We start from the raw sequence: 22,383 nt of genomic DNA, 5'->3' as shown, positions 1-22,383 counted from the left end.
AGAGAAAGAGATATGACAATGGAAACAGAGTTTGGAGTGCTGGGGCTAGGAGCCAAGGAGTGTAAACAGCCTCTAGAAGCTGGAAACGGCAGGGAACAGGTTTTCTCCTAGAGCCTCCAGAAGGAATGCAGCTCTCCCGGCACCTTCATTTTAGTCCTATAAAACCTATTTTGGACTTCTGACCTCCAGACTTTAAAATAATAAATTTGTATTGTTTGAAGCCACTAGACTTGTAATTTGTTATAGCAGCAGTAAGAAACTAATATACTTCTGTATCTCTGGCACCTAGAATTTTCCTGTCCTGTAGGTGCTAGAAAAAATAATTTTGTCCAAACGAATGGTATATCTTCGTTATTTAAGATCCCATATAGAGATTACTGAAGATTCTAATTCCTATTTTAAATGCTATCATTAAAAATAAATGATCCATTCTTTCTTTAAAAAATAATATTTGCTTTTATTTTTGTTCAGGCAAAAGATTTTTTGTTGTTGTTGTTATCCTAGTCTATTTCAAGCATGCATTTTATAAGTCTGTGTGTGTAGGGATTTAAAAATCTCAGACCGTCAGGAATGGAAAGGACTTTAAAGGGCATTCGGTTAAATTTCCTGATCCAATGTTTGTATATTTCTCACAATTTCCCTGACAAATGACCATCCCAAGTCTATTTTAGAACCTTCAATGATGGGAAACTCGCTTTTGCTGGAGGGGTCAAGGCCACTTCTGGATAGACTTTTCTGACTTTTGTCTGTTTTGTTCTCCACTTACAGAATTAAACCAAGACTAGAAATGTTAGCTATAAGCCCAAACTGACTTTTTTAAACCCATATAAAGATATATTTGAAGTTTAAGTCACCGATTATCTTTACATATGAAATGCGTACTTTTGCATTCACATTTGTCAGAAAATCCTTCTGCTGTTCTATCAGAAATCATCAAAAATGCTTTTGGGGGATAAAAATCAAGAAATGATTTGCAGTTATATGGTAAATGCTTTCTTTGTTCCCTCATTGTGCCTCTGAGGAAGCATTTAAGATAGTAATTGTTAGTAGAGAATGGTACTGGTTTCACCTTGGGTTTATACCTCTCTCCAATTGCTGTAAAATTATTAATATTTATATTTTGTGAATGGCTCAGCTGATACAGGACAGTCAATTAAGTTTAGTTCAGCAAATGAGGAGCCCTGTCTAAGTCCCATGCACTTTGCTATGGGAAAAAAAAGAAAATGATGATAAAGTTATGGCTCGTGCCCTATAAGATAAGAGAGTATCCCTTAAAACCTCGTAGGGAATATAGACATATGAACACAAATATAACAAAGAGTGATAAATGCTCCACTGATGGCACAAACAAAGGCTTCTGAGAGTAAAGTGGCCTCGATGATTAGTTCTGACTTGCCAGGCCAGAAGGTGGGTGGGCAGAAAGGGTAGTAGAAGGAGGAGAAAAGAAGAAAGGAAGAAAGACAATAAGTATAATATATGAACTCTCGTATATAGTTGAGTAACACAGTACCTTGAATGTTCTATTGTTAATTGTATAAATAGTAATAGTTTAAGTATGTGGACCATGATTACATTGTTGAATGGGTAATTTCCCAATAAAAATTTGCTTTCAAATGCCACAAATTTTACTTTCTATTGATGCATTAAAAGAATTCATTAATGTAAGTGACATATGAAAATTTATGCATCAAAATTAACTATGACAGTTAAATAACCTGTTAAGAGTCATTCGCTCCTAGAATGTGACAGGTTTTATGTCTAGTTCTCAGGACTATCAAAGTTGTTTGCATCAATCAACTCTATCTTTACACTATTTTATATATTCAGATAGAAAGAGAAGACTTTTGATCTTCTCTGGGGATAAGGATTTCTCAGCCACTCCAATTCATTCCTGCGCTTGGTGAAGCTGCATTTTCCATCTTTGCGGTGGCAACCATGGGCTTACCCAAGAGTGGTGATTGTCCAGCCATCCTTTTGGATGAAGTAGGTCCCTGGAGAACTTGTAAGTTCCATGAAGGAAGATACTATATCTGACTTGTTCTTTACTGTAGCTTTAGTGTTTACCATAGGAGGCCTTCGTTTGTCAAACAAATCAATGAATGAATTATTGTTACCCCACTATACTTCAGATGTCAGCAATAAAAGTATTAAGTAAGAAAACATGATGTGATTTCTTCCTTTTATGGACTATCAAAGCATTTGTTCTTTTTTTGCAGTCTTTCAATCTTTTGTCTGCTTGAATTTCTTGTTCAGTGTGCCTGGCACTGCAGGGGATCTCAGCCTTGATTTGTCTTAATCATGAGAACAACAGAGAATCCTCCAGAGCAGGCATTTTGTTTGTTTTGTTTTATGAATGAGTGCATTGAAACTTCCCCAAGATCTGCATCTCACTCTTACCCTGTACAAACAGGATGCAAAGGCCAGGCTGCTTGGCAGGAAAGGATCTCCTAATATCTAGAATCCAATACTTTGAGAGACAGAAAGACAGATATGTCAGTTGGCTAATGTTGCGAGATGAAGATCTAATACTTTTTCTTTTCTCTGCCCATACCCTTTCCCCTTTTTTATCCAACTTTATATGTCATAAAATAGTAATGTATTTTGTTGCTGGTCCCAAAAAAGAAAACTGCTATTAAGGTAAATTGAAATTTTTGACTGTTTAGTCTATCATCTTAATCTTTTCTTTGCCTATTTTCCTATTGCCCTTTCTTCACTAACCACCCTGACTGCAAACTCCCAAAGTTCAATAACCGATTTGTTAATTAGGTTGAGGCCTTTTCCCATGAGCAGCTAGAGCTGCTAATGATATTTATGGCCATGTGTGGGTACATATTTAGATATGTTGTGATCTGTGTTAAAAAGACTGTCTTGGCTATAGAGAGTTTGATTTTCATCTGTAAGAACAGTAATAAAATCTCTATGTAAATGGTTAACATATTCAAAAATATTCAAGTTCTTGCTAAGTCCAGGGGATGCAGTTGTGAGAAGAATAAGCATAGCACAGTCTAGAGAGGGAGACAGACAATAAGACAAAGAATGAATATATAAACATAAACTCTGTTTTGGAGGAAAATGTCAGAATACCGTTTTAAAGAATGAAAAGTCCAGCTTCAGTAAAGTGATGAGAGACTACTTTTCTGAAGATGTGACAATTAAGCTAAAATTTCGAGATTCAGTCATGCTATGAGGGCAGAGAAGGCCATTGCAGGCAGAGCAGAAGCAATGCTAAAAATAAAAAGTCTGTCCTTTGAGCAGGAATTTTTTTGAAGCAGAGATAATTGTGTCTGGTCATCCACACACTGTCCCTAGTCAGTGAGGTGGCTACCTAGGATCAAGAATGCAGACTGATTATGAGACAGGACTTCTTGGTGAATCATTTGTATATTCCATACTCATCTTAAAACTGCTTTCTTTTCAGTCTTTGACACTAGCTAGTAGCTGGGGACCCAGGTAGATAAATGCTGTGTGTTGTTTTCTCTGTTCGCTTTGTTCAGAGCATGAATAGGTAGGTCATAACTGCTTCTGGTTACATCTAATGAGAAGCATCTAAAAGCCTTTATGGTGACTTGTTCTTTAATGATCTGCGATTGATGAAATTTTGCTTCTGGACATGTTAAGGATAACTTTAGCTTTTCTTTCTCGCACAGAGTTGAGTAATTCAAAGTGATATTAATGAGATTTTTTTGTAATTATTGGGGTGATATATTGGTTAATAAAATCAAGTAAGTTTCAAGTGTATAATTCAACAATACGTCATATGTTTATTGCATTATGTGTTCACCACTCAAAGTTACATTTCCTTCCATCACCAAATATTTAACCTCCTGTACCCCTCTCTATCTCCTCCCTCCCCTCCTTCTGTCTGGTCACCATTAATCCACTGTCCATGTCCACAAATAATGAGATTGTTTTGATGGTGTGGATTTTAATGAGTATTTCATACTCTAAAAAGGCATTCTCACTCAGATATTTTAGGTTCACGCTCTCACATTGTCAGGCACATCACAAATGTGGGAAATTTGGGGGTACTGCTCAGAGACCAGATGGTTTTTAGAGGGAAATATAGCCTACTAGACAACAAAACAAAAGTGTAAATTCCTAAATTTCTTAGGAAGGAAAGTAGAAAAGATAAGGTTGTCAAATGACTGCAGGCACCAGAACCTAAGCCTCAGGGGAGCGGGTCCTCGCTGCTTAGAATAGTGATCCAGGAATAGCTGTTGAGTGAACTCACAAAAAGACATTAGTAGATACACATGACTAAGTAACAGTACTAAGATGTATACATATTTTTAAAATAAGCTTGGGTCGTGAATGGTGGATTTTGAATTTGTGTTTATTATTTTCAACAAATGATGAATTAGTAAGATTAGGAGAGATAGAAAGTTGAAAATTTTTATCTTGCAAAAAAAGTCGTTGGGAGGATCGTGGGGAACAGTGGCTTTGATCCCAAAGTTACAGTACCCAGAGTACTTTGGCATCTCAGATTTATGACTGATTATGTGTCTTTCCTCTCTCCTTCCTGTGTGGCCCTGGATAAGTGATTTAATCTTTCTGTATTTCTGTTTCCTCATTTATAAAATGAGAATAATAGTAGAACCTATCTGATAGGATTATTGTGGGAATTAAACCAATTAACATGTGTAAAGCACTTGAAATAATGACAAGTGCACAGTAAGCTCTGTATGTGCTAATCGTCACTGTCCTTTCCGTCATTCTCTTCTTCCTCTTCAACATCATCATATCATTAGAAGTATACTTTCCATGTTTGAAGTAATTTTTGTCAGGAATTCTCACATCCCAAGCGATAACCAGAAATGAAAATGATTAAATTAAAAAAAAAAATTGGGGGATGCATATATTTAGATGTTTTCTTAAAAGCTTTAATGAGATACAATTCACATACTATAAAATTCACTCTTTAAAGCGTACAGTTCAATGATTTTTCGTATATTCACAAAATTGTGTAACCATTACCACTGTCTAATTTTAGAGTATTTCATCACTCCAAAAAGAAGTTTAGAACATTTTTATCACCCACATACCCGTCACCAGTCTCTCCCCATTCTTCCCTCTTTCCAGCCTGTGGCTACCACTAATCTCAGTCTGTATTCACACATTTGTCTATCCTGACTATTTCATATACATGGAAACATACAATAAATATGTGACCCTTGTGTATGGTTTCTTTAATTTAGCCTAATGTTTTCAAGTTTCATCCATGTCATAGCATGGACAAACTTTATTTATTTTAGTGAGGAAAAAATGTCATTGTAAGGATATGCCACATTTTGTTTATCCATTCATCATCACAGTATATGGATACATATGGGTGGTTTCTTTTTTTTGGCTATTCTAAATAATGCCGCTTGTGACATTTTTGTACAAATTTTGCATCAGTTTTTCATTTCTCTTGGGTATATACTGAAGAGTGGAATTGCTGGGTCGTCTGGTAATTCTGTGTTTAACATTTTGAGAAACTAGCAAACTACACCATTCTACAATCCTACCAGCAATGTATTAGGATTCCAATTTCTCTACATCTTTGCCAACATTCATATTCTGTCTTTCTTATTTTAGTCACCCTAGTATGTATAAGTGGTATCTCATTGTGATTTTGATTTGCATTTCTCTTATGACGATGAGCATTTTTATGTGCTTATTGCCATTTGTGTAACTTCTTTGGAGAAATGTCTATTCAAATCTTTTGACCATTTTTTAATTGAGTTATTTCTTTTTATCTTTGAGTTTTAAGAGTTCTTTATATGTTCTTCATACAAGTCTCATAAAATACATGATTTGCAAATATTTTCTCCCAATCTGTGGTTTCCCCTCCCCACACTTTTTTGCTGGTACCTTTTAAAGCATAAAAGTTTTTAATTCTAATGAAGTCCTATTGATTGATTGATTGATTGATTGATTGATTGATTTAGTCAGTCAGTCAGTCATTTGTACTTTTGGTGTTGTATCTAAGATGTTTTTGTCTAATACAAGGTCATGGAAATTTACTCTTATGTTTTCTTCTAAGACTTTTAAGTTTTTTTCTTATATTTAAGTCATTGATCCATTTTGAGTTAATTTTGTATATGGTGTGAGGTAAGGGCCAAATCTATTCTTTTGGATTAAGGTAGCCTATTTTCCCAGCACCATTCGTTGATAAGATGATGCTTTCCCCATTAAATTGTCTTGACAACTTTGTCAAAATCAAATGATCATAAATGGAAGGATTTATTTCTGGACTCTCAATTCTATTCCATTGATCTCTATGTCTGTCTTTATGCCAGTGCCACACTGTCTTGACTACTATAGTATTATAGTAAATTTTGAAACTGGAAAATGTGAGTTCTGCAACTTTGTTCTTCAGTTTTATTTTGGCTATTCTTGGTTCCATGCATTTTCATATGAATTATAAGGTAAAGTTGTCGATTTCTGCGGGGGGAAAAAAATGGCAGCTGAGATTTTGGTAGGGATTGCATTGAGTCTGTATATATTAATTTAGGGAGTACTGCCATCTTACAATATTAAGTCTTCTGGTCTATGGACATAGGATATGGGATGTCTTTCCATTTATTTAGATCTTTAATTTCTTTAAATGATTGTTTATAGTTTTCAGTATACAAGTCTTACACTTCTTTCGCTAAATTTACTTCTATTTGATTCTTTCTAATGCTGTTGTAAATGGAGTTGTTTTCTTAATTTTATTTTCAGATTGTTCACTGCCATATATTTGGAGATTTTGGGGGTAAAATATATATAACTTACCATTTTAATCACCTTTAAATATACAATTCACTGGCATTAAGTAGGTATTTGCAGTGTTGTGTAACCATCCCCACTATCTATTTGGAGAACTTTTTCATCATTCCAAACAGAAACCCTGTGCCCATTAAGCAATAGGTACATTATTCTGCATTCCGTCCCCCCACCCAGCTCATAGTAACTTCTACTGCACTCTATCTCTGAATTTGCCTTTTCTAGGTACCACATGTATGTAGAATCATACAGTATTTTTGAGTGTGTCTGGCTTACTTCATTTAGCATAATATTTTCAAGGTTCATCCATTCTTTTTTATGACTTACTATTGTATGTGTATACCACATTCATTGTATGTGTATACCACATTCTGTTTATACATTTATTGATGGGTATTAGGTTGTTTCCATCTTTTGCTATTTTGAATAATTTTGCTATTAACATTGCTCTACACTATCAGTTCACATCCCTTTCAGTTATTTTGGATATATACTTAGGAGTGGAATTGCTAGATCATATGGTAATTCTATGTTCACCTTTTTGAAGAACAGTAAAACTGTTTCTACAGGAGCTGCAGCATTTTATATTCTTACAGGCAGTGCGCGAGGGTTCCAATTTCTCTATGTCCTCACCAACACTTGTTATTTTCCACTTTTTTTATAATAGTCATCTTAATGGATGTGATTGGTTTTTAGATTAAGAATCCGAGTGCATCTAACAATCTTTTTAATGGTACAACAGCTAATCCCCTTTAGTATATATGTACGAAGTATATATTACATTGAAAAAAATCAATGTGATACTGTGAAATTGTGAAAATGTAAAATTGTGAATTTTCTCTATTATTAGTTTTATTTTCTTCTCGTAATTGTAATTTCCATAGTTTGCTATAGTTGAGGATAAACAATTAAATGAAAGCTGGGCTTTTAGAATATTGAAAACTTTTATATGTATAGCATTTTAAAGTTCGGAAAATATAACACTTCCTATCTTTTCTATGATGTTGAAGACAACGGAAACTACTGTTAGAACTCTACCAGACAAGGGTGAAGAGATGTGTGGATATTTCATGAATCCTTCTTTAATGTCATCAGAAAGTTCACCAACCTTGAAAAAGAAAACAGACGACGTGAGTGACCTCCCTTCTGAGAGTCAAAGAAGCATACCACTCGCTGTGACTGAAGCTTTAGAGCATATTATGGAACAGCTCAATGTTTTGACAGAGGTGAGTTGGCATGCTTTGCACTTGGGAGTAAGATATACAGAACAATGCTGGTTACAGCAGGTAGCAGAACTAGCAGAGCAGGGGGAAATTTTTCTTTCTTAGAAAGGCAAGCTCACAGTGGCAATCAGTATAGCAAGGCATGCTCTGCTGAGCTGCTCTAGCAAGGTCTTGTGGTGACACTTCATGCTATAAATGTATTTGATTCTGGGCAGTAATGTTTTACCCTAAGAATTTTTGATATATTGTGTTCAGATGACAATATTATCAAAGATATGATTAGGGCCATAAGGAAAATGTATTGGGATTAACCACTTCTAGTTAGAATGAAATATTAGCTATGTTTACAGTTCTTCACTCTAAAGGTATTCTCACTATGCAATACATAACTTCTCTCATTCCAAATTTCTTACATTGATGCTGTGTTCTTCTTGAAGTGATGGTTTTTGCATTCCAATTTTAAAATACTGTCTAGTCCTTTGATGCCAGTTTACCTTTTCAAAGAAGGAAAACCACGAATGTTACTATACCAAGGTCTTCCAACTCTCGGTCAGGAGATATAAATGTCATTTAAGGGAAGTGGTGTGTTGAAATCAATACACTAAGGGTTTCTCTTCCAGGTCTGCTGATTCACTGTTTCCTTTGAAGAAGTCTTCTGTTGTTCCTCTTTGATAAATAGACTGAGGATACCAATATTTGTCAGAGCAGACATTGTCACAAGTTATACAGAGAGGCTATAATGTGATCATGAGAAATGTCAATTACTTTTCCAGAGTATTTCAAGTTGAAATAGCTCTTGTATAAAAATAACCTAATTCTGTTCTCAAGCCTGGCTGTACGTTATAATAACCTGGAAAGTTCAAAAGCATAGAGACACTCAGTTCTCATCGTGACAGGATTCATTTACACTGGTTTAGGATCAGGCCTTGGCATTGGTCTTTTAAGCACCCTGTGGGGTTCTGTTATAGAGCCAGGGTTTAGAGCCACTAAATACAGGGTGAGATTATTCAGCTCCATGCCAGATTTAGTTTTGGTCTGCTTATTTCCCATATTGCCATGACGTGCCCACCTACACCAATGCAATGTTGGGAGCTAACATTGAGTCCTCGTTAGGACCTCTCCCAAGTGAATCTTCGTTCTCCACTCTTTCAGCTTTCTGACCCATTTCTCCATCTTTTTTAGCCGATTCAAGAATAAATGAATCACTTTAAACTTTATTGACCGTCTCTATGATTTTTTCTTTAATTTTACATATGAAAGAAGTTGAAAGCAGGCAAAGCACACTTGCAAAGTGGGAACAGCGAATCTGTGGGCAAGTAGCAAGTAAAATGAACGTGTTCTGAATCATTTTAATTACAGATGACTGAACCTCTAATTCAGTGGCAGTGTTTATAACTATCTGTACCAAACTATAATTAGAAATAAATTAAAATGAAATGTTTTAGATGGCAGATAGAGTTAACCAGTGTTAAAGGTGTTGATAACATATGTCTCAACAGCCTTAGCATGTGGAATTGTGATAACATGTTAAAGTATCTGGCAAAATGCTTGCACCATAGTAGGCATTGAAGAAATGATAGGCTATATTACCAGCATCACTATTATTTTTAGTTAGTCATAATGTCTAGTATGGAATATGAAAGCAAAAAATGTTAAATAATGAAATTTTTAAAAATCGGTTACCTTCAAAGGATGATAGGGCATCAGTTCATTATCATGGAACTTGCTGACTAAAATAACCACGCGTTTATTCTTCCTTTCCTCTATCAACTCTATCTCTGGATAACCAAATAGTAGATAAGGGGAGTGTCACTTATTTATAAATTATTACAACTAATAATTTTTAAAATTGTGGAATTCGAATATCGTTATTTGCAATCTCCAAGAATCAGTAGACCTTGGCATTGAGTAGTTACTCACATCATGAAAAGAGAAAGGACCAGACCTTATTAATGTATCTTCTAATGGGAGAATAGACCGCCACCTACAGCCTTAGCAAGGGATCTAACTTATCTTAGCAAGCCTTTGATACAGCTGCCAACTGACAGAAAATAAGGTAGAAGAACAGACTGCACCCTACCCTGAGTGTGCCATTTCTAAAATCTAGACTCGTGGAAATTCTACAGGTCAAATGGACTAAGACTGTCAGACAAATTATAACAAAAAGAAAGAGAAAGGATGCAAACCTATAGGTTAAATGACATATCAAGTCTTGAAAATGAATATGACAAAATTATAATGGCTAGGGATGTACACCTGAAAGATAAAATGATAAAGGAATACAAGAAAGTGATTACTGTAATGTCATGATAGTGGCTATTATGGGGGAAAGGCAGGAGTGCTGATTCTGACAGGCACCTAGAAAGATCTGTGGAGTAGCTGGCAGAGTTCTAGTTCCTGACTTGGATGCTGGCTATAAGAATATTTTTCTCATGAGAATTCATTAAGTGAGATGTGTTTTATGCAGCTTCCTGAATCTGTTTTATTTTATAATGAAAATAATTTTTGAATTATGTAAAACAGGGATTCCCAACCCCTGGACCACAGCCAGTCTGTGCCTGTTAGGAACTGGGTTGCACAGCAGGAGGCGAGCAGTGGGTGAGTGAGTGAAGCTTCATCTGTATTTGCAGCCACTCCCCAGCACTAGCATCACCGCCTCAGCTCCACCTCAGATCATTAGACATTAGATTCTCATAGGAGCACTAGTCCCTGGTGCCAAAAAGGATGGGGACTGCTGATGTAAAAGGCTGAAGATGTAGTAGTCAATATCACAAAAAAAATTAGATTAAAAGTAGTCATGTGTGTGTGTAGTCATATACTTGTTTATTAGCTGAAAGAGTTAGACTAGCTAACTCCCGTTTGCCAGGAACTCACTGAAGCATTTTCCCTGCATTATTTCATTCAGTATTCTTAACAACCCTATGAGGTATTATTATTATCTTTTGGGTGTGAGACCTGGTGGCAATCATTATGATATTTTCAAAGTATATGTGGCATCCATGTGTCTAGAGTAGAATAGGTATGGTCCTTCATAGATTGATTGTGATAGAATGACCAGTGATAACATTTAAGTAGCACTTGAGCTGGGCATGTGACATTCTATTCCTACCTGTTCTCCACACTTCCATGTAGCTTGTGGCAACACAGGTTGCTGTATGTGGCCTCTTCCCTGGCACTGATGCTTTGGAAGATCAGACATAAGAATTGTCTACAGAGGCCTGCTTTTGTATTCCTTTTCCCCTAAATATATTAGTTTTTTGTTTTTTGTTTTTTTCTTTCCCTGAAACCGCTTGTCAGTGCTTTGCCCTGTGGTAGGGCCCAGAAGCAGAGCAAGTTCTGGGGCTCATTTTTGAGCCAAGTTCCTGGCAAAAGGGTAAGCATTCCAGTCTAAAAAGGATCTCCTGTGCAGAGATCGTCGTCATTGTTCTCACCACCAGGTCACCAGCCATTGATTATTTTGTCCTCCTTTTTGCAGACTGTTTCAATCTTGGAGCAGCGACTGACTTTGACAGAGGATAAGCTGAAAGACTGCCTTGAAAATCAGCAAAAACTTTGCAATGCTATCCAACAGAAAAGTTAAATAGAAAACTATGAGCAGAGGCACTATAAATGAACACATGTACAGAGGAATGTAGTATAAGAGGCTTCATGCAACACAACCATATGCTAATTATCATGGCATTTCTTAAAAGAGTGAGTGCAACAGAACAAAAGGCAGAAAAGGCATAATTAAGGACTAATTTATACACACAAATCAATGTCAAGGACTAATTCAAATCATTACCATTTATGATTAGAGAAATAAAATGATAAGCATTCAAGTGACTCTATATTTTCCCCATATTTTTTTAAATGTCATTTTCATTTATAGTCCAGATCCTACCCGGAAAGTAACCAGATCTCTGGATTTCATTGTTAAGTCATTTCAAGTTGACCATGTTTTGGCAATTCCTTAGAGCAATTAATGTATTGTTTAAGTGAACACTCGGGGTAAAATAATTCACTTACCTCTAAAACAGCATCCTATGCGCAGAGAATGAGTTAATGACCTGTCTTGTATTTCCTTCAGTTCACAGAAAACATTTATTCTTCCTTGCCAATACCTTGAAAAAATGATCTTATAAAAATTCCCCAAACACAGAGTTTCCACAGCAAGAATACACTTATTTTAATTAGCAACAGTATATGCATAACAAAGGTCAGTGAGTTTTTATTTAATTTATGGTGTATATTGTTTATCCTTTGACCAACCTGAAAGAAAATGAAGAGTTAAAAATATGTGAAGCACATGAATCTTTTCTTTCATAGATGAATAAACTGAATGATTTGAGTTGTATTCGAGCCTGTAATCCCAGTTTACAAAGATTACGTTAATGTGATTTCATTATGCTCAAAAGCCAGAATGATGCCACAGTGATATTTTAAGATATACACACATATATGTTCACATGCTTCATAAATATTGCTGCTTAGGGTTATTTTGGCAACTGAATAATAACTACTTAAAAATATTTCTCATCATCATCTTCTCTTTTTATTTATTTTTTAATGAATTGTGATTTTAAACTAAATAAAAATGAGCCAGGCATACTAAAAGATCTTGGTTACAAGTTAAGAATTTTTTTTTTTTATCTTAAGCAAAATAAGAGATTAAATTGAAGAAAAAAAGATTAATTTTAGCTTGCTTTTCTGTTAACCTATATCAAAAAAAGAAGGTGGGAGAAGGCAATTCACATCTATGATGTCTAAAGTAACATGGGGAAAATGCTGTCTACATTTTGGAAAACAAGAAAAAGTTAAGTCTTATTTATGTAGGAGTTTACATTTAGAAATTTTTCTAAAAGCAATTTCACTTGTATCTATGAGGTGAGTTTTTTTAATCATCTCATTGTGTGTGTTTAAGTGCCTTTTTATATTATACTAAGCATAAACTTCTAGACATTTCCAAGAGTTTATAAAGACTAAATGGCATTGTATTTTTATAACCTCATTGAGAAGACTAAGAAATGAAATATCATACTGGTTTTTGTTTACTCTTTCTTTATGCTTGAAACAATAAAGACATTTACCTATAAACAAAACTTGTTCCTTTTTTTTAGTGATTGAAACCTGGAAATACTAAACTTATCATCTAGCTCACTCAACTTTAATGTGCATAACAACCTCCTGGAAAATTTGTCAAAAAACGGTTTCCTGGGCCCCATTCCCAGAGTTTATGATTCACTAGGTCTGTGGGGCCCAATAATTTGCATCTCTAAGAAACTCACTGGAGAGGTTGATGTTTGTTGTCTGAGGCCCACACTTTAGAAATCTTTGATCGAGCTATAGCCACTTCTTACAATACGATGTTGCCACATATTTTTAGTCATCACAGACCTTTATATGTGATATAAAAACAGTGATGTTTTAACTTAAAATGCCTTGAAACTTTTTTAAGAGTCATTTAATCTACCCTACCCTTTTTTTTTTTAAAGCTTTTGCAGATTCTCCTTGATGTTTATCAAATAGCATCCTTTCATATGTCCTAATTTATATATTCAAATGCCTGATCAACATCTCGACTTGGAAGACTAGTAAGCATCTCTAAATATGTCCCAAACCAAACTCTGCTGCCCACACCCCTCCCCACTAACCACCATCCACCAGCCAGCTCTGCCCCTCGTCTTCCCATCTTAAAAATGTCAACTCCTTCCAGGTGCTGAGGCCGAAGACCTCAAGGTCATCATTGACTCTTTTCTCTCATATACCACATTCCATTCCTCCAGTAAATCTTGTCAGAACACATAAAACACAATCACTTCTCACCACCACCTCCATCATCCGCTATGGCCAAGTCACCATCATCTCTTACCTGGACTGGTCTCCCTCCTGTCACCCTTGTACGGCAAGCCAGGGTGTGGCTCTTTGCCTCAAAACCCTTCAGGTCTTCCCACGTTAGAGTGAAAGCCTAAGACTCAGCAGTATGTGATGTGCGCTCCTACCTATTCCTCATGGACCTGGGCCCCTCCCCCTTGGGTCATGCTCGCTCACTGTCCTCTGGCCTGGTGGCCTCATCTGGCCTGGTGGCCTCTTCGCTCACTTTGAAGAAGCAAACCAGATCCCACCTGAGGGCATTTGTACTTGTCATTTCCTCTGCCTGGAATGCTCTGTCCCCAGGTATCCCTCATCACATTTCAGCCCTGCACACAGGCTACCCTTTCAGAGCTGCCCTCTCCAACCACCCTGTATAAAATAGTAACCATCCATCTACTCCCTGCATTTCTGCTACAACGTAGATTGCAATACAGTTGCAGTTCTGCCTCTTCCACTGTGACCTGACCTTCTCAAAAAGCAAGGACTGCCATCCTTAAAAATTGTCATTGTCACCTTGCCTTATTTATAGCAGGAGCGAAACAAATAGTTGTTGAATAAATGAGGATTTTCATTTATTCAAGTGGCTTTAAAACATGGCTCTTAGACTGAGTGGACTGGAAGAAATAATGTTTCTATTTTAGATGCTTTAGATCTAAATTTAGATGTAAACTTTAGATGCTTGATATTTGGGGCTGACTGGGCATTGCTCTGACCTGCTATTTGTGGTGTAGCTAAGTAGTTACATGTTCAGTAGTTACAGTCTTTGAAGCCAGAAAGACTTGGGTGCAAATTCTGGCTTTGCTTTTCTCTAGCAGTGTGACTTTAAGGAAAGGTACTCACAAAGCTTAAGTTTCCTTAACCATAAAAGGTTGTAATAATAACCTTTTATTATTAGAATAATAACATGAACTATGTTTGTGAAATGATTAGCACAGTATCTATAACATAGTTAAGTACTCAATAAATGTAGCTGTTATTGCAATTTATTAATCGTTTTGTTTTTCTGGACTGCATTTCTGAATAACATGATTTCAACTTTATGGAAGAGATATAGGGACTAATATTAAGTGGTATGGGTGAAATAAAGGGGTTCTATGGAAAGTAACCTCACAGAGTAATCTGATCACAAATTCCTAACTGGCCAGGTCTTGGTAGGAGTCAGCCCCAGGCCTATAACTTTTTTATTAAAAGGGTTATCTTTGCCTTAACAAACCCTGTCCATTGTTGCTGTGCATCTAGGTTAACACACCTTTAAAATGCCCCCTTTCAGAGCCCCCCTTCTAATACATTCTCACCCATCAGAGTTTAACACTTGTAATCCAATCCAATCCTGGCCTTGCTCTCTTCCACCTCCATGTACTCTTTCTTATGTTGCTTCCTAAATTTCAAAGGCATAAAAGGAAACTGCATGACTGTTGTTCTCCGGAGCATTTGAAATCCTGCTCCCCAGCATATGTCATCAATTTAGGCTCAAATAAACTCTTATGAAAATGCTCTCTACAGGTGGTGACAAATGAAAGCACAATATTTAATCCAAAATTAACGTTTTGTTTTTAAAAGTTCAACAAAAATAAATATATATAGGAAATTCGCCTTTCATACACAGAAAACCTCAAAGTTCAGGCCAACACTGGCTATTGAGTAGAACTCAGCCTGAGAATAAAAACATGATAATTATTCTAAATAAAGGTGAAGCAAAACAGAAAGTGAAAGAAGGGCCTGGAATGCGAACCAACCTAGAACTCATATTATCTGCCCTTTGACCACTTGGAGAACAGGTATTATTTGTTTACCACCTTTTCTCTAAAGATCAAGGCAGTCCAGATCTTCAGTTAACATTTCATTCATGTGTAGAACAAATTTGGGAGTTTGTTATTCCCAAAATGAATTCCATGCATCTAAGAAGATTGAGAGATGAACCATCTGTTCCTGGGTAGAAATATTTGGCTGCTGAGAGAAAAAAAATTTATTCTAATTTTTGGAGGTATTGACAAATAATCATGCTCAACTCAAGAGCAAATTTAATAATAAAAACAGACTGGGCTATAGTATTTAAGTGGAATTATGCTATAATATACTGTATACTTCATTTTCCTTGATGGCTTATACAATGTTTTGCCTTAGCAAGTCACGAGGTTTTAGTTTTAGGCACCAGAGCATTTATGAATGTACATTGACTCTAGGAACATAGTGTAATTGCCAGATTGTCTTCTATAAGCCCCAGCTGTGACTCAGCCAGATAACACAATGGCAGCCTGGGTTTACTAGGAAATTAGGTCAGTGGTTTGCCAAGAGGCAGTGGTTAATGAAGGGTGAAAAGGGTGTGCACGATTACTTTTTTCTTTGTAAGTTACATCAGTTGCATTTTCTTTGGGGTCAAATCTCAAACCTGTTCCTATTAAAAATAGACTCCAGTTTGAGTTTCTTTTCATAATAAAGTAGATTTCATGACAAAAGCAGTAGAAGAAATAACTCAATCATCTAAAAACCTCTAATATTATAAAGCAAAAATCCATGAACAGGAAAAATTAATGGAAATGCAACATAATTGGAAATATCCACATTTCCGAAGTAGAATCTAGTTAATCCATGTGGTATAAAAGTACACAAAAATTAATGACAGATGAAACATATATGTAAAGAACTACGTAGAAACTGAGCAAATAAGTTTTTCTGCCCAAGTGTCCTTTAAACAAAAATTGACCATGTTCTGGACCACACAATAAAAGTCATAGCTCTAAGTAACATATATCCAGAGAGTAAATCATAAAATGAGAAATAACAACAAAAAAAAGCTCAATTACATAGAAAATATAGAAAACTTAAACTCTACTAAGTTATATTTAGTTCAGAGAGAAACCCCCAAAATTTAGTGAAGAGCATTTTTAAATACAAATAGAAATGCAATATGCCAAATCAAATAAATACTGTCAAAACAATGAAAGTACAAACCAAGCATCTTCCTAAAAATGTAGAGAAAAAGCAATAAGCAGATAATACCTGTTCTTCAAGTGGTGAAAGGAAAATATGACAAAGTTAAAATAAGAAATGTAAAAAATCATTCCTCTTTGAAAATTCTAAAGTTAATCATTAACCCAAAGGAGGTGGGGGACTTGTTTTACTTTAAAACTAACTAATAAAAATATTAACTTAAAGTTAAGCCACCACTGAACATCGTTAAAGTAAATCCCAGCCATGAAGCAGAATGTAAAAATTTGAAGAACAATCCTAATAGAAATCTTATTTATGTTCTTTATTTCAAGATTTTTTTTAGTAGCTCTTGAATAGCACCTATGTATATGTTTTTGATTTAGGCCTGTGCGGGCAAGAGATCGATACATCAGGCTAGCACTGTAGCTGCTTTGACATAAATCCTTTTCCTTTACTGTCACACCCTAATCCTTTTGTAGACTCTCGGTTTGGAATAAAAAGTGTGACTAGGACACATTTGTAGAGTAGCACATTGGCCTTCCGTGAACAGGAAACTTCACTTTCTTCTCATTGTTTGTACAGACCTATCATTAAGAAAATTAATCGTCTGTCTCATTCTTTGACCCTGTCCCTTTCGGTGACTCAGAACCATGACCTGGAAGGATGAGAACGGCATCTATTGATTTTTAAATATTTATTTCAAAATGATTCAATGTTAACAAAATAATACATGTAAATACTTTTTGAAAAGTACAGAGAAAAAAAAGTCTGCATGGATCACTTTTGGATCACCTCTCCGCCTCGTTCAAGAAAATACCCGTTTGCCCAGATCCTCCCGGGGCCTGGAGAAAGGAAAATGAGAAACCACAATGGGGCGAGGACTGTGCAGCTCTCTGCTGGACACACCTGGGGAGCAGTCCGAGATGGGGAAAGAGCTTTTTGTCAAGCTGACTTCAGGATACTTTTGCACCTATAATTCTAATGAACCACTATCGCTACCGTAGGTTGTTTCCCCTGCTTAATCCACAAAGGAAATCCCTTTGCTTTTTCCAAGATAAAAAGTTAGAACAAAGAGAGAGTCAGGGGAAGCGCCCAGGCCTTTTGCTATAGATTTTCACTGAAGCCTGTCCAAGCCTTGGAGGATGGAACCCGAGGGCTATATTCTGTTTATTCCTACACCTGGACTGAATATCAAGGTCTGTGAGGAGATGAATCATTTAGAAACCTGATGTTCTTGTAGGGGCTGTTGCTTTTTTAGAACTCTTAATAACAACTGTGTCAAAGGCAAAAATCACATAAAAAGTTCAAAGTTGTTAACCCTCTTTCTGTACCACTTTCAGAGAGCAAGAGAGTCAGAATTGCAGGGCGCAAAGCCCCTCCCTGACCGGTGATGTTGATCATTCTTTCTCAGAAAAGGAGAGAGTGAAGATGCAATACGCAGGGCTAGAAGAGAATAAATGGCTAGAGGTGGCAGTTCTCACTCAAGGGAACACCTGTCTAAGACTTTCATCATTTGTGTTTTCATTTTCTCTTTAAACTGAGTGATGAAGGCAAAAGACGCAGGGCTTGGTTTTGAACCAGATGGGATCATGAAATATACATATAAAAGGAGGTGTGGCCTCAGAGGGTCCCCACTTAGATGTTTCCAATATAACATGTACTTATTCGGGAGAGCACATCAAAGACCCAGGGACATTTTGGAATCAGCAATGGAAAGTAATTATACTGTCAATGTAAAAAACAAAACAAAACAAAACAAAACATGATAAAATCCTAGACTACATTAATTCACCATTAATATAAGCATTTGATGTTTTCAATTCATAGTAATAATCCAGTCGTTGTATAGCCAAAATGTCTTATAAGCAGCTCTTCTTAACCCCTCTTAACCCAGTGTTGATCAAGTTGGCTGTTAGTTTAGCTGCAGAGGCAAACCGACACTCAGACCACGTATTTTATTTGGCCTCTACAGTATTTTGTTTTTCCAATTAGGTGTCGATATTTAAGAATTAAACAATTTCATACAAAAATCTGTGGAAAAATTGGGAGGCACGGTATATATTATTGTCACACGTTACCCATTACATGTTATATATTGCATTATGAAATATTGGGCATCGGTTTCCCATAGCAACAACTTCCAGTTCACCTGTCTGCTTATCTTGGTGGCTCTGACCTTCTATGTTGCATCAGCATCTGAACAGTGTGGCTTGTGTGTCTCAAAGGCATGGCTCTCATGATTTTGTAGTGTCGGAAATAGTAGAACTAAAGAAGCACAGCTTTCTTTTGAGAAAGTGGAAATACAGTGATGGATTTATGCCAGAGCCTGGGCCACAGCATAGCCTCTTCACTCAGGAGCCAGTACTCTTTCTACTGTTCTCTACTGCCTCCTTTAGTTTGCACTGTATTTCAAAATGGTAAATATATTTCAAAATCCATAGAGCCTTAATCATATGTTAAGAAAATAAAAGAAAATCACACTATGTACAATATAATTAGAAAAGTGTTAAAATCATGCATCGAGAAAAAAGTGGCACTAGTGAATTTTTTTCTCCTATTTTAATAATTATGTGTTAACTTTTGTAATAAAATAAAATCCTATTTTTAAACATTCTAAATACATTGAAGCAGACACTTTGCCTGGTCATGACAATCCCACTTCCCTTTGCCAGAAACTCACTTCCTCGCTTCCTTTGTAGCTCAGCTTGGCCATGTGCCTCCATCCTGACTAATGAGACAGGCGGAAAGGGAAGTGTTCTGGTGGCTCAAGATTTTAGGACTTTCAGTCTTGAACATAGTTATGTAAAAGTGCCAAGCAAAATTCTGGAGACAGAATTACAGATTCTAACCTTGAATGGGAAAAAAAAAAAAAAAAAAAACACGCACAAAAACATAGACCTTGCACCCAGTTTTAGGTACCTTATCAAATAATATGATTTACACACTTAAGTTTTCTATTACTTGCAGCCAAAAAATAGCTACATGTAAGAACATTTACATGTTCTTTCAGATAATCAACTTAAACACATTATCTAGAGTTTAGATTTTAAAATTTTTTTTACCAAGACTAAGTAAATTGAAATCAATACTTTTGATTTTTTCTTCTAACAAAGGGGTAGTCAGGAGATCAATAGAGGTCCCCATACCATATTACCTCAAGAGCATCCAGATAATCATCCACCGTAGTTCATTTTCACACATTTGTTCTAATAATCCTTGGGTTCCATGGGGCTGATCAGACAGGGAAACCTTACTCTGATCATTCAAAAAAAAATGAGAAGAGTTATATATTTGATTTCATAAAAATATTCTCCTTATGCTGAAACTGCAGAGCACATGCTTAGGATGGGTTGCCATTTGATTTGCTTCACTTGGGATGCTGGTTATTGGGGGTAAGAAAGTGGAACTATGATTTAGAGAAAGGAGATAGCAGAGAGAAGGAGGCAGAGATGCTGAAGAGACTGGAAGCCATTTTATAATGATGGTTCAAATGTTTGAAAATCTTTAGCCTGAGGAAGAAAAGACTTGGAAAACGTGAGAACTCTTAGTTAAATTATTGTAGGTTGAAAGATTAGAGATCATTCGTTTTATTCCAAGCAATGTAGGAATTTTTAGACGAATATATGTGAAAATTTAAAAAGGTAAGAATCTCAATTATAATATTAGGCATTATGACAACCCAATCAAGCTTGTTATAAAAGAGAGGCATTGTGGTCTAGCTGGGTCTAACTGAGTCTAGAACTTAGATCTAGTGCCGGAAATCATTCAAAATTATCGATCAAGTCCACCAAAATTACAGGCGGCCTGGTTACTCACCACACCCCCAGCAGTAGGACTCTGATCTCAGTGCTTCGTTGTAAACGTGACTTACTATTTTTGTTTTGTCTCTGCTCTACTAATGTTACTATCTAACTGACCTTCCCTCATTTTTCCAGTCCAAATCTTGATTGAAAGAATCTCGCTAATGAATTTCATTATCATCATCCCTAGCAAGACAAACACTTGTGCTGGGCCCACTCACAGGCTATAGAACAGCCCACAGGCTGCCCAGGATGGTGCAGTCACTTAGGCATAAGTATGTTGCTTCCCCAGCTGGGTACTGTGGATATGGATGACCCACCTGCTCATTCTTAAGATCCTCCAGGAAGTAGTGGATACTGAATATTTGAAAGTCTGCCACATAAAAAGTCTGGACACTTTTAATGTTATTCCAGAAGGTAGAAGGAAGTAGAAACTATAGAAAGGTAGACTTTAACCAAACCTAATGAAGACTTTCAAACAGTTAGTAAAATAAAAAGAATTAGTACTATCTGAAAGCAAAATGGGCCTCCTTTAGAAGTAGAGGGTGGCTCATTCCTGGAGATGTTTTAAGAGAGGCTAGACTGCCACTTGGCAGGGAATTTGTCGCATAGAAAAGAAGATAGAACACTTAAGATCATCCCCTACCCTGAGACTCCAGGATCCTGTGGTTTACATCTGCTGAACAGGTGAACTGAGAAGTCACTCTGGGACCCGGGGAGACTCACAGTCTAAGAAAGCCTCCAGAGGAATTTTAAGCCTCAAAAAACTCTCAGAATTGTCAGGCTCTGACTCTTCTCTAAGGCAGCCATTCGACAGGTGGTAGGCTTGAGGGGTCACTTGTAAACCAAAGTGACCCTAAAAATTTTCAAACCCAATTCTCCTTGAGAAGTGATTTAAGAAAGTAGCAGGCACTTGATGGTGACGAGAAAGCCTGAGAGCCTCAGCTCTTATTACTATTTTGAATTGAGGTATTGAAGACTCACATTAAAAATGCGAGTGTATGTGTGTGATACACCTTATCACATAGTAATTTATCAAACGAATTAGTAACCTAATGGCTGCTAATGTTTGCAGCAGGACAACAGGAAACTAGCTGTAGGGAATAATTTATTATATTTATTTTCAGAAGTTTCTTGGATCTTTTCTTTTGGGGCACTGTTAGGGGGAAGGAAGACAAGAAGGAAGGAGAGAGGTGACACCTAATTGGACACCTGCTCTGGGACAGGTGCCAAGCACTTTCCAAGATGTCCTATGGTGAGCAGGCCTGAGCCCTAGAATCTGTCTCACATCTGCTTTGAGTGAGGAATGAGTGATGGCCCACCTTCAAAGCCAGTTGTAGTCACGTGAAAGCACTGTGCTTGTGACAGTAACTATTTTACAGGAAAGAGGGAAAGTCTGACCTGTATTGATTTCTGTTTATTGTTTGCATTAGATGAAACTAAAACGCCAATGTTAACTCAGCACAGGAGTGTTCTTAGCGGCGGCTTGGCCGATCCATACAAAGTTACTTACAAATTCTTGAATTTGCCAATGCTATTTAGAAATTACTGCAAGTGTAATAATGACACATTGTTCAGTTCTTAGCACTAGGCAAGGGCCTGTCTTGAAAAGGATTTTACTTGAACGTTATGAGTCAAAAGGCTGAGATTAAAGCTTGCAGAAAATGACCTTTGGAATTCAACATCCAGTGGGGGAACTGACGAGCAATCTATGTTCATTTTTTTTTTTCAGAGGTGTCTTGAATGTAGGTTTGCTCCTAGAGACCAGGGCTTGTAGGAAATCTGAGTAGGGCTAAAGGCTAAAATAATCCAATTGTGGGAAAGCA

General features: G+C 36.5%; 1 protein-coding gene across 3 annotated transcripts in view; it reads left to right on the top strand.

The window, feature by feature from the left end:
• The window catches only part of POC1B (POC1 centriolar protein B), an 89,165-nt gene extending 76,111 nt beyond the window's left edge, over positions 1 to 13,054 (top strand). For 2 of the 3 annotated variants that reach the window (XM_006923816.2, XM_025041000.1), the window contains 2 exons: positions 7,761 to 7,976; positions 11,449 to 13,054. In XM_006923816.2, coding sequence (XP_006923878.1) covers positions 7,761 to 7,976; positions 11,449 to 11,553 — 321 coding nt within the window. In that variant the 3' untranslated portion in view covers positions 11,554 to 13,054. Of the gene's footprint in view, positions 1 to 7,760; positions 7,977 to 10,496; positions 10,572 to 11,448 lie in introns of all 3 variants that reach the window. The other variant, XM_025040999.1, reaches the window with a different exon arrangement.
• Positions 13,055 to 22,383: the final 9,329 nt, after the last annotated feature.

The sequence above is a fragment of the Pteropus alecto genome, unplaced genomic scaffold, assembly GCF_000325575.1.
Source record: "Pteropus alecto unplaced genomic scaffold, ASM32557v1 scaffold76, whole genome shotgun sequence".
Classification (NCBI taxonomy): domain Eukaryota; kingdom Metazoa; phylum Chordata; class Mammalia; order Chiroptera; family Pteropodidae; genus Pteropus; species Pteropus alecto.
The sequence above is the reverse complement of the archived record's forward strand: the minus strand, read 5'-3'. Positions and strand labels throughout refer to the sequence as shown.